Source organism: Euleptes europaea, chromosome 5 (assembly GCF_029931775.1).
Source record: "Euleptes europaea isolate rEulEur1 chromosome 5, rEulEur1.hap1, whole genome shotgun sequence".
Lineage (NCBI taxonomy): Eukaryota > Metazoa > Chordata > Lepidosauria > Squamata > Sphaerodactylidae > Euleptes > Euleptes europaea.
In genome coordinates, this window is record NC_079316.1 from 10,868,304 (window position 1) to 10,880,733 (window position 12,430).

The 12,430-nt window shown below is 52.9% G+C and overlaps 1 protein-coding gene across 1 annotated transcript in view; it reads right to left on the reverse strand.

The window, feature by feature from the left end:
• Positions 1-5,035: 5,035 nt before the first annotated feature.
• CHRD (chordin) overlaps positions 5,036-12,430 on the reverse strand; it is a 43,808-nt gene continuing 36,413 nt past the window's right edge. Inside the window, exons 18-23 of the mRNA XM_056849995.1 lie at positions 11,445-11,501; positions 9,746-9,849; positions 9,351-9,453; positions 8,253-8,407; positions 5,812-5,905; positions 5,036-5,148 (exon numbers count right to left, since the gene is read on the reverse strand). Coding sequence (XP_056705973.1) covers positions 5,078-5,148; positions 5,812-5,905; positions 8,253-8,407; positions 9,351-9,453; positions 9,746-9,849; positions 11,445-11,501 — 584 coding nt within the window. The 3' untranslated portion in view covers positions 5,036-5,077. The remainder of the gene's footprint in view (positions 5,149-5,811; positions 5,906-8,252; positions 8,408-9,350; positions 9,454-9,745; positions 9,850-11,444; positions 11,502-12,430) is intronic.

Consider the following 12,430-nt stretch of genomic DNA (forward strand, 5'->3'; position numbering starts at 1 on the left):
AGGAAGCCTGTTCCACTGAGGAACTGCACTAACTGTTAGAAAATTCTTCCTAATGTCTAGGCGGAAATTCTTTTGATTTAATTTCAACCCGTTGGTTCTGGTCTGACCTTCTTGAGCAACAGAAAACAACTCGGCACCCTCCTCTATATGACAGCCCTTCAAGTACTTGAACATGGTTATCATATCCCCTCTCAGTCTTCTCCTCTTCAGGCTAAAATCGCCAGCTCCTTCAACCTTTCCTCATAGGACTTGGGCTCCAGACCCCTCACCATCTTTGTTGCCCTTCTCTGGACACGTTCCAGCTTGTCTACATCTTTCTTAAATTGTGGCGCCCAAAACGGAACCACAGTACTCTAGTTGAGGTCTAACCAGAGCAGAGTAAAGCGATACCATCACTTCGCGTGATCTGGACACTATACTTCTGTTGATGTTGTAATAGCGGGCTTCCTGGTGCCTCTAGGAAGCCCACAAACAAAACCACTGCGTCTGCAGCAGCATTCTCCTACCTGTGTTCCAAAGCACCTAATATAATAGGCCTGCTCCTCTGATCCTGGAGAGAATAGGTATGCATCATGACTAGCATCCATTTTTACTGGTAGCCATGGATAGCACTATCCTCCATCAAGGGAGGGGCTGTGGCTCAGTGGTAGAGCCTCTGCTTGGCATGCAGAAGGTCCCAGGTTCAATCCCCGGCATCGCCAGATAAAGGGACTAGGCAACTAGATGATGTGAAAGACCCCTGCCTGAGACCCTGGAGAGCCGCTGCCCGTCTGACTTTGATGGACCAAGGGTCTGATTCAGTATAAGGCAGCTTCATGTGTCCAAGGTCAGTACTGTCTACTCAGAACAGCAGTGGCTCTCCAGGGTCTTTGAACGAGATCTTTCACATCACCTACTGCCTGACCCTTTCGACTGGAGATGCCGGGGACTGAACCTGGGACCTTCTGCACGCCAAGCAGAAACCACTGAGCCACAGCCCCTCCCCAACAAGGAGCCAAGCTAGTTTTTCCCTTGGTGTGTTTGCATTCTATGGCAAGCTTGTTTTTTTCCCTGGGAGAGAATTGCACCAGGAAACCCGAACAAACCTGCAATCCGAGAGGTCACAACCCAAATGAAGGAGCTGTTGATCTATTCTAGACCAATCTGTGGGTCACCACCCCATATGGGGTCGTGTGACTGAATGTGGAGGTGGCGAAAAATTTGGCAACAGTAAAAGGTTTCTTTATGATTTATTATCAGGAAATGTTTGATTTGTATGCCTATTTTATATACCTATATACCCGGGGTCACGTAAAAATTTCTCGGGCGGAAAGGGGTCGCGAGTGGGAAAAGTCGAAGCAGCCCTGATCTAGCCAGTAGCCTCAACTGTCCCCAAAATATTTTGCAAAGCCTTCAGCCCGCACCAGTTTTTTTCCATCGGGCCCGCGAGGCCCAGCAAAATTGGAAACAAATTGGAGCGTGCGTCCGTCTCGTCTCCAAGCTGGCCGCCCTGGCACCAGGTTGCTCTGGAAACGAGGGACCTTTTCGGCCGAAACAGCCTCCTCGACTGATGTCATTCAGCGATACCAAACGATCCTTTGGTCCACTGTGAAGGATAATGGTTTGTTTTTTGCCATCGGCACAAGAATTGCACAGCCAGAATGGGGAACGAGACCCGCACAAAACGGTCACGCGTGGGCTAGATAATCGCAGGAGGGTTGAAACTCCGGCCCAAAGAGAACACAAAGACCGGCTCGGCTGTCATTGATCTCTGCGGCTTGTGTGTTTTGCAGATTGGTCTCCAGCCTAGCTGCGTAGCTGATCGGAAGAGGGATCTTGCCTTGTGTGGTATGACGCCTGCCTTTTGGGCAGGGGAGGGGCCATGGCTCAGTGGGAGAGCCTCTGCTTGGCATGCAGAAGGTCCCAGGTTCAATCCCCGGATCTCCAGTTAAAGGGACTAGGCAAGTAGGTGATGTGAAAGACCCCTGCCTGAGACCCTGGAGAGCCAAGGAGAGGGGCCGTGGCTCAGTGGGAGAGCCTCTGCTTGGCATGCAGAAGGTCCCAGGTTCAATCCCTGGATCTCCAGTTAAAGGGACTAGGCAAGTAGGTGATGTGAAAGACCCCTGCCTGAGGCCCTGGAGAGCCAAGGAGAGGGGCTGTGGCTCAGTGGGAGAGCCTCTGCTTGGCATGCAGAAGGTCCCAGGTTCAATCCCTGGATCTCCAGTTAAAGGGACTAGGCAAGTAGGTGATGTGAAAGACCCCTGCCTGAGGCCCTGGAGAGCTGCTGCCAGTCTGAGTAGACAATACTGACTTTGATGGTCCGAGGGTCTGATTCAGTATAAGGCAGCTTCATGTGTTCCTGTGTTTTAGGGGGGGGGGCTGTGGCTCAGTGGTAGAGGCTCTGCTTGGCCTGCAGAAGGTCCCAGGTTCAATCCCCGGCATCTCCAGTTAAAAGGGAACAGGCAAGTAGGTGATGTGAAAGACCCCTGCCTGCGACCCTGGAGAGCCGCTGCCAGTCTGAGTAGACAGTACTGACTTCAGTGGACCAGGGGTCTGATTCAGTATAATGCAGCTTCATGTGTTTGTGGGCAGCTCCAGAGGAACCGGGGCTCCAACTCACAAGTTAGTTTGTTCATTTTGCAGATCCATTCCTCAAACGGGTGTGTGTGTGTGTGTGCACGCATGTGTGAAAAGACTTGGGCTGCTCCAAACCTTATGAAAGAAGACGGCTCATTGTCCAAACTGCTCGTATTAAACGGGTGTGTTTCTCAGCCACCGGGACTCAGCAGGCCGTGAAAGAAGCCGCAGAGTGAAGGGGGGGCAGGAGACCCTCATGAAACACAGACCAAATCCCCTACACTAAATCAAAAGCGGCTATCTGTGACACTTGGGAAGAGTGCTACTCTATCTTCACATCTCTATGGTGAACGCTGGGTCTTGGCCATTTGGACAAGCGAATACAAAATAGCACCCGATCTGCCACTCGGGACGGCACTGAGAACTGGGATGCCTTGGGAGGATCTGGGCACTGTAAGAAACACACGTGATGGAGAAGAGAAGAGCTGGGTTTTTATATGCTGGCTTTCTCTACCACTTAAGGAAGAATCAGACAGCCAACAGCAGAGCGGGGCCAGCAATTAACCCCCATCACACCAGCCCCTCCTCACTCAGGAAGCAGCAACTCTTTAGAAACTCTGGGTCCTGCAGACTCTCAGCCCAGCTGCCTCAGCTTGTGCCTCTGGTGAGAGGAGGAGGAGGAAGAGTTGATTTTTCTATGCTGACTTTCTCTACTACTTAAGGAAGAATCAAACCGGCTTGCACTTCCCTTCCCCTCCCCACAACAGACACCCTGTGAGGTAGGTGGGGCTGAGAGAGCTTTGAGAGAGCTGTGACTAGCCCAAGGTCACCCAGCTGGCTTCATGTGTAGGAGCAATGAAACCAACCTGGTTCACCAGATTAGCCTCTGCCGCTCATGCGGAGGAGTGGGGAATCCAACCCGGTTCTCCAGATCAGAGTCCACCGCTCCAAACCACTGCTCTTAACCATTACACCACGCTGGCAAACCCCCACAGCGCCCCTCATTTGTTTCCAAGCTGCATCAGGGAACCTCACGCAGGGGCAGGCATGGCTTTACAGCAAACCCTTTTGACTCTGCCAGCCACCCTTTATTAACAGTAAAAGCCCCAGTGTCTACAGCTGCAGTGCCCAAGAGGTAGCTGAGAACCCATGGCTGGGGTCCATCGAGCCAGTGAATAGGGTAGCCACCCTCTAGATGAGGCCTGGAGATCTGGAATTACAAGCGATCTCCAGACTATACCGATCGGTTCCCCTGGAGAAAACGGCTGCTTTGGAGAAGGGCTTTGGGGAGGGGCCCAGTGGTAGAGCATCTGGTGGCCTGCAGAAGGTCCCAAGTTCATTTCTCTGCGGCTTGTGTGTTTTGCAAATTGGTCTCCAGCCTAGCTGCATAGCTGATCGGAAGAGGGATCTTGCCTTGTGTGGTATGCCGCCTGCCTTTTGGGCAGGGGAGGGGCCATGGCTCAGTGGGAGAGCCTCTGCTTGGCATGCAGAAGGTCCCAGGTTCAGTCCCCGGCATCTCTAGTTAAAGGGACTAGGCAAGTAGGCGATGTGAAAGACCCCTGCTTGAGACCCCGGAGAGCAGCTGCCGGTCTGAGTGGACAATACTGACGTTGATGGACCGAGGGTCTGATCCAGTAGAAGGCAGCTGCCTGTGTTCATGTGGAGGGCAGCCCCGAATGTCGGCACACGGCTGCCCTCTGGTGATCGAAGCCGAAAGAAACACGCTTGGCCACGCTGGTTGGTTTTCCTTCGCCGGCTTTTAAAAAATAAATACAGAATCTCCCGTTCTCAATCCTTCCGCTTTGGGAAGAGCAGGGGAAGGTGGACCTTGCTCTCTGGAGCCATAAATTACACAACCAACCAGGACAGAGTACAAACAGTGAACAACGAGCCCCTTACAAAGACAAACAAAGCCACCTGCCCCCCTCCAGAGATGTCACGAAAGAGAGCAATTTTACATTATATACAGGCTAGTCGGGGGGGGGGGGGCCCTCCCATGTCTTGGGGGGGGGGCCACCAGGCAAGCGAAAGGCACAGCTGTGCAATCTCCCCCCAGAAGAGGTGGGGCTGACTGAGCAATTTCAGGTGGGACCGGGATAGGGGGAAGATGCTCGTACGCTTCTTATCTTTATATTGGGTGCGTCTACACCGCTGGGCCAGGCAGTGTCCAGGATCCGACCCCTTCAGGGGGGCTTATTGCTCTGCCCCAAACTGGGCTACGCATGCCCCACGAGCAACAGGTAGGGCGTCAGTCCGCAGCCTCCAGGGCCCCCCCGCAGAGTCCGGGGAAAGCATCGCCTTGCCGAGTCCGCCTGCTTCTCCCATGGTGAAAGATGCAGATATAACCCAGGTGCCAGGCTTGCCACTCTGGGGTGGCATCAGAAGGCGCCTCCTGTTGTCCTTGACAAGCCAACAAAAGACGGGCGGTTCTGGGAAAGCCCTGCCTGGTGCCAGCCACAAAGGGTCCCGGCTTCCGGCTCCTCGGGTGCGCCACGCCGGCCTCCTGGCTCCAGCCGGCCAGCTAGCGTCGCCAGGAATTCTTGGCCTCTTCTTGGAGCGTCTCTGGCGCTTCTTTGGGAAGGTCTTCTGGCACTGCGGGACGAAGGAGGGGGGCAGGAATGGGTCAGTGCGAGAGCGAAATCCCAGGACGGGAGGGCTCTTCCCCGTGGCGCCTTTTGCAATATACTCTGCGCCTGTCGATGCTTAGCTGGGAGGGGCTTGGAAGAGACCTGCGTTCGGGTCTTCCCATCGGTTTTGCAAGGACCAGGGCCACGGCCATAGGGCACATGGGGAAACTAGCCCCTGGTTTCACCAATCATAACTGGACCCCTCCCCAATGCTGTGTTTTATGGCCCTGGAAAGGAGAGTGCCGAACTCCTTTCTCTTCCAAAGGTGGTGAACATAAGAACACCAGAAGAGCCCTGCTGGATCAGACCAGTGAGGGTCCATCCAGTCCAGCGTCCTGTCTCACACAGCGGCCAACCGGTTCCTCTGGAGCTCCAACAACAGGGCACAGAGGCCCAGGCCTTCATAAGAACATCAGAAGAGCCCTGCTGGATCAGATCAGTGAGGGTCCATCCAAGGTCGCTCAGCTGACTTCATGTGGAGGAGTAGGGAAACAAGCCCGGTCCTCCAGATTAGAGTTTGTCGCTCACGTGGAGGAGTGGGGAATCAAACCCGGTTCTCCAGATCAGAGTCCGCCACTCCTAACCACTACACCACGCTGGCATGCCAAACACAGGCTCGGATCTTTACCTTGGCACTTGGAGCAGCAGGCGTCCTCTGTCCTCCCTTCTCTGGAGCAAGAGGCAGGGGAGCATTCCTGACGCTGGCAGTGCGTTTCCCCAGACTGAAAAGGAGCAGGGGCAGAGAGGTCAAGGGACACGAGCCAAGAAGGGGATGGGCTGAGGCTCAGTGGCAGAGCATCTGCTCGGCATGCAGAAGGCCCCAGGTTCAATCCCCGGCATCTCCAGTTAAAGGGACTAGGCAAGTAGGTGATGTGAAAGACCCCTGCCTGAGACCCTGGAGAGCCGCTGCCGGTCTGAGTAGACAATACTGACTTTGATGGACCGAGGGTCTGGTTCAGTATAAGGCAGCTTCATGCGTTCATGTGTTTGGGGCTGTGTTTCACGCCTGAAAACAGGGACTCGTTTCCAATACTTGGGTTCCCACACCAAGGCTCACTCTGTGCGTGTGTAGTAGTTGAGCTAGGACCAAGGAGACAAGTGTTCAGATCCCCCACTCAGGCATCAAGTTCATTGTGTGATTGTAAGTCAGTCTCTTCTCTCAGGTCAAACTTTGGAGATTAGTTGGGTGGCACCCCAGGAGAGGGGCTTCTCGGTCATGGCCCCAGAGCTCTGGAACTCTCTCCCCAGGGAGACTCACCCATCCCCTTCCGTTGCCGTCTTCTACCAGCAGGTGATGACTTGGTTGTTTTGTTTGGGGTTCCTTAAGCGATCCCTCCTTCTGACCCAGCGTTTTAATTGCTATTTTTATGTCTTATATGCATTTTAAACCTGTTTTTAACGGTTTTAATGATGTGTGTTTTGGGGAGGGGGTTGATTTTAATGGGTTTATCATTGTGATTTATATCCAGTACGTTTTAAATTGCTACTGGCCTCAGTGGCCTTTGTGAGGGAAAACGAGGGATATAAATTTTGTAAATAATAATAATAATAATAATACTTGCCTTCTTTAGAGATAGATCACGACCGGTAGCCGTGTTAGTCTGTCTGTAGCAGTAGAAAAGAGCAAGACTAGACTCTTGTTCTTTTCTACTTCTTCAGAGAGTTGTAGCAAGGATAAAACTATTTTGTATTCTTTGGAGGAAATGGGAGATAAAAGTGTGGTCGCTGAAGGTTTTCACTGCCAGGCTGTCTTCAATGATGCTGCAATAGCCCATATTTAAAAGCTTTAAATGGGTGAATTGTTGGTCTGTTTGGGGGGATTAAATTAAACATAAGTGAACACATGAAGCTGCCCTATAACTGAATCAGACCCTTGGTCCATCAGAGTCAGTATTGTCTACTCAGACCGGCAGCGGCTCTCCAGGGTCTCAGGCAGAGGCCTTTCACGACACCTGCCACTTGGTCCTTTTTAACTGGAGATGCCGGGGATTGAACCTGGGACCTTCTGCATGCCAAGCAGAGGCTCTACCACTGAGCCACGGCCCCTCCCACCTCTTGCCTTGGAAAAACCTACGGGGTCGCGGAAAGTCGGCTGTGACTTGATGGCATACACACACAAATATGAACTCCAATGTTGAAAGATAGGACTTTGTTTAGACAATAACCCTTACTCTCTCATACTGCCATAGAATGATAGAATCACAGAGTTGGAATGGACCACCAGGGTCATCTAGTCCAACCCCCCGCACAATGCAGGAAATTCACAACTACCTCCCCTCTCCACACCCCCAGCGACCCCTACTCCATGCCCAGAAAATGGCCAAGATGCCCTCCCTCTCATGAACTGCCTAAGGTCATAGAATCAGCATTGCTGACAGGTGGCCATCTAGCCTCTGCTTAAAAACCTCCAGGGAAGGAGTGCTCACCACCTCCCGAGGAAGCCTGTTCCACTGAGGAACCGCTCTAACTGTTAGGAAGTTCTTCCTAATGTCTAGACGGAAATGCTTTAATTTCAGCCCGTTGGTTCTGGTCTGACCTTCTAGGGTAACCTTGTATTCTTTGGAGGAAATAACTCCCTTGTCTGAGTCCAGCCCACATGGTTCGATTCCTTTCCCCGTCCTCTGAACTGTCTGCCATCCACTTTGGTTCTCGGATCAGGGTCACCAGAATTACTCTTTTGCTCCTCAGAGTTTGGGGCGCTGCTGACCAGCGGCTTCGAGCTGTGGGTGCCTGTGAGCAGTGCAGTGGCGAAAGCCTGATTCTCTCTCGTCCGCTCTTCCCTGCTCTTCTCCATCAACTACGAGAGGCCTGCCGCTTCAGAGGTGGCATTCTGTGATTCGCCTTCAAGCCCTCTGAGAGCAGCCTGGCCGCCTGCCTTTCAGGACGAGCAAGCCATGTGCGGAAGGCGCAGCAGTGCGCTTTGGCATCCGCACCGACATTGGAACGGACCCCAGATCACCCGTCTTGGATCGTGCGGTGTCCCCTGCTCTTCCCCCTCGAACTAACACGGCCACCCGACTTCTTAAGAGAGGGGCTGTCCCTCCACACGCCCGACACCGGCTCACTTACCACACACCAGCAGGTGATGCATTTCATTTCCCCGAAGGGGGGCACGGCGGGATGCCAGCTCTCGTTGTGCATGTACCACTGGCGCCCAAACCGGCAAGCCCTGGGCCCGTCAGCCTGCATCATGTCCGACAGCGCGACGGGACTCTGCTCAGAGGCTGTCGAAAGAAGAGGGGAGGTGGGGAACGCGGGAAAGGGGCAGGAGGAGATGGTTATGGGTGTGGAGTGCTGACAAGTCGCTTCCGACTCATGGCGACCCTATGAATCGATGTCCTCCAAAATGTCCTATCATTAGCAGCCTTGCTCAGGTCTTGCAAAATGAGGGCCGTGGCTTCCTTTGTAGAGTCAATCAATCTCTACCTACCTACCTATCTGCCGGCTGGCCTGCCTGCCTATCACACAGTGACCAACCAGGTGCCTCTAGGAAGCCCACAAACAAGACCGCTGCAGCAGCATTATCCTGCCTATGCTCCACAGCACCTAATATAATGGGCATGCTCCTCTGATCCTGGAGAGAATAGGTATGCATCATGACTAGTATTCATTTTGGCTAGTAGCCATAGATACCCTTCTCCTCCATGAACATGTCCACTCCCCTCTTCAAGCCTTCCAAGTTGGCAGCCATCACCACATCCTGGGGCAGGGAGTTCCACAACTCAACTATGAGTTGTGTGAAGAAATACTTCCTTTTGTGTATTTTGAATCTCTCACCCCCCAGCTTCAGCAGATGACCCTGCATTCTGGTATTGTGAGAGAGGGAGAAAATCTTCTCCCTGTCCACTCTTTCCATACCATGCATCGTTTTATCGACCTATCTCATGTCTCCCCTTAACCGCCTTCTTTCCAAGTGAAACAGCCCTAAGCATTTTAACCGTTCCTCATAGGGCAGTTGCTCTAGCCCCCTGATCATTTTGCTTGCTCTTTACCGCACCTTCTCAAGCTCTGCAGGATCCTCTTTTCAGTGTGGTGACCAGAATTGCACACAGTATCCCAAGTGTGGTCTCAGCCTGCCCCCAGGCACATGGCAGAGCTGTGACTTCAGAAGGAACGGCAATGGAGCACAGCCTGGCCCCAGCTGCTGGCCTGGCAAGTGCGGCTCACCTGGGCATTGCTTGCAGCAGTCGGATGGGTTGGCACGGATGGGGTTGCTGCAGGTCAGGCGCGGGCACTGCACCTTCTCACAGTGCACTTCTCCAGTGGCTCCCTGTGCGAAGACAACCAACCCTGGGTAAGGATGGGAACTCCGGCACATGAGGGACCTGCTCTGAGAGACGCTCTCGACTCCCATCGGAGCTGGGAGGCCTGGGTTCAAATCCTCCCCTCTGCCGTGGAAGCTCGCTAGGTGACCCGAGGCCCAATCCCACACTCTCAGCCTCCCCTACCTCACAGGGTTGTTGTGAAGACGAAACAGGGGAAAGGAGACCCACGTGCACTGCCGTGGATTCCTTGGAAGGAGGGCGCAAGCCTCGCCCAGAGGGGGTGCCCTCCAATCTCACCTTGCACGTGCAAATGGCGCATTTGATGAGGCCGAAAGGGGGGACGACGGGGTGCCAGTGGGTGCCGGCGCCTCTCCACGTCTTGTCACCGTCAAAGTAACAACCTACAGCACGAGAAGGAGAGAGAAAGTCAGAGGGCCTCTCCTGCCTTTTGAGTTTAGATTGGATACCGGTTGAGTATCTCTTATCCTGACTGCTTGGGACCAGAAGTGGTCCGTATTTTGGAATTTTGGTATATTGGAATTTTGGAATATTTTGGAATATCCGGCCCCTAGCCTGAGGCAGAGCTTCTAGCAGGAGTGCCGGGGGTAGTCTCCTCCTCCCCGGAAGGAAAGCTGGCTCCCCCCTTCTTTCTCTCCCCACCCTTTCCCATCCTCCTTCCTGTCTCCTCTGTACCCTGTTTTGGTTGGTTTGGATCTGCCCGCATGCCGGCTCAAACCGCCCGGTTTTCGGGTCAGTCTGGACATTGGGTGTCCGGATGAGGGAGGCTCAGCCTGTATTGCTCCCGGGGTACACTGCAGAGAACTTTCCCAAAAAGGCAGCCCAAGAGAGTGGTCGTCAGAAGCTACGAAGTCTCCGGACAGTTCACTCTTAATGAAATGTGCTAAGCTACAAAAGGCTGCCCCCCACCCCCACGCACTGGTTCTGTTAAGTGGGTCCCAGCACCGACGCACTATTTCATTTGCAACTTTGGTTTCTCAGTGAAGGATCTGAGAGTATTAAACAATTAAAACAACCTCAATATAACATAAGCTCAATATATGCGAAGCTTGGTGATCCAAACTACAACTCTATTGTCACCTTCATTGAATTACACTACTCTTTGCTTACCACATATTCTTCCACATCTATTAACACTTTTATTACTTATTGTAATAAGAGAGCCAGCGTGGTGTAGTGGTTAAGAGCGGAGGTTTGGAGGGTGGAGTCTGATCTGGAGAACCGGGTTTGATTCCCCGCTCCTCCACATGAGCAGCGTAGGCTAATCTGGGGAACTGGATTTCCCCCCCTCTCCTACACATGAAGCCAGCTGGGTGACCTTGGGCTAGTCACACTCTCTCAACCTCACCTACCTCACAGGGTGTCTGTTGTGGGGAGGGGAAGGGAACGTGATTGTAAGCGGGTTTGATTCTCCCTTAAGTGGTAGAGAAAGTCGGCATATAAAAACCAACTCTTTTTCTTCTTGTCGAAATCTCTCTCATTGGTCTTTTATGCATGGCTGTTTCACTCGCCGTCACCCCTCCGACAACCTCGGGTTTTTGCTTTGATTATGCATGCTGTTTCCAACCATCAGAGGTTGCCTCGCTCTCCCCCTGCATTTCCCTGCGTTTTGCCCACGTTTTCAAATTTGAGATAAAACAGGTCTCTGAAAACGTGGGGAAATGCAGGGGGAAAGCGAGGCGACCTCCGACGGTCAAAAATGGCATGCATAATCAACACAAAGACCCAGAGTCGTCGGAGGGGTGATGGTGAGGGAAGCAGCCATGCATAAAAGACCATTCGATCTAAATTTAATTTAGTTGACGTTCCCCAAAAGGAGATGCAAGGTGGCACCTTTTGATACGCATCTTCACTCAGTCACCACAACGGCTTCTCTCCAGGGCTGCAAAGCATTTGAGGACGGGGCTCGGCTAGATAAACCCCTCTTCCTCCACCCTCAACCAGTTCATGCCTTTTGAGCCTCCGTCCCCACGCTTACCTTCACTGCTGTCCCGGGCCTTCTCAGCTCTCTGCCCTTCTAGGATTTCCTTCTTCTCTGTTGAAGAAGAAAGGATGCGGGACGATCACAAACAGAGACATAAGTGGCCACCATGACCGCGTCTGATAAAACCTCCCACAAGCCCTCAGAGGATCCACACTCCTTCCCTCTGCTTCCTGCTGAGACTTGGACCCATTAATCCCCCTTTCACTAGAATGGTGGGAGGGCTGTGGGGGGCATATGGGGGGCACAATGCTGGCTGCGGCGTTAGGTCGCTTCTAGTAAAAAAAATCAGAAGTTACATAGGGTGGCTCTAGGAATCGCCAGAAATGCTATGGTTGATATAGGGTAGTTCTAGGAATTGTTGGAAAATCTCTGGCTCCTGGAGCTCCCCTATGTCACTTCTGGGTTTCCCCCAGAAGTGACACAGCACAGAAGACACCGATGGTTTATTTGAAAAAAGTTCTCCTGCTACCACTCACTAGGGACAGGAAACTGATGCTGACCGCCAGGAAGTGAGGAACAAAGCAAGAGTCAGCGCCACCAAGGAGTCCTCTTCACCACACAGTGACCATGCCTCAGCATCAGGGTTGCAGGACCTTCTTCGTCACCGGCAGGAGGTTTTGGGGGCGGAGCCTCAGGAGGGAGGGGTTTGGGGAGGGGAGGGACTTCAATGCCATAGAGTCCAATGGCCAAAGTGACCATTTTCTCCAAGGGGACTGATCTCCATCAGCTGGAGATCAGTTGTAATAGTGGGAGATCTCCAGCTAGTACCTGGAGGTTGGCAACTCTACTCAGCATCCCGCCGCTCCCATCAAGACGCGCGCAAAGATAGACAGGAGGCATGGCACCCTTGTTCTCCGCACAAACATATTTGCAGCAGGTCTTTATAAAAGTCAGTAAAATAGGCAGCTCTGCAAGTAGGGCTGCCAACCTCCAGGTACTAGCTGGAGATCTTCCGCTATTACAACCGATCTCCAGCCGAT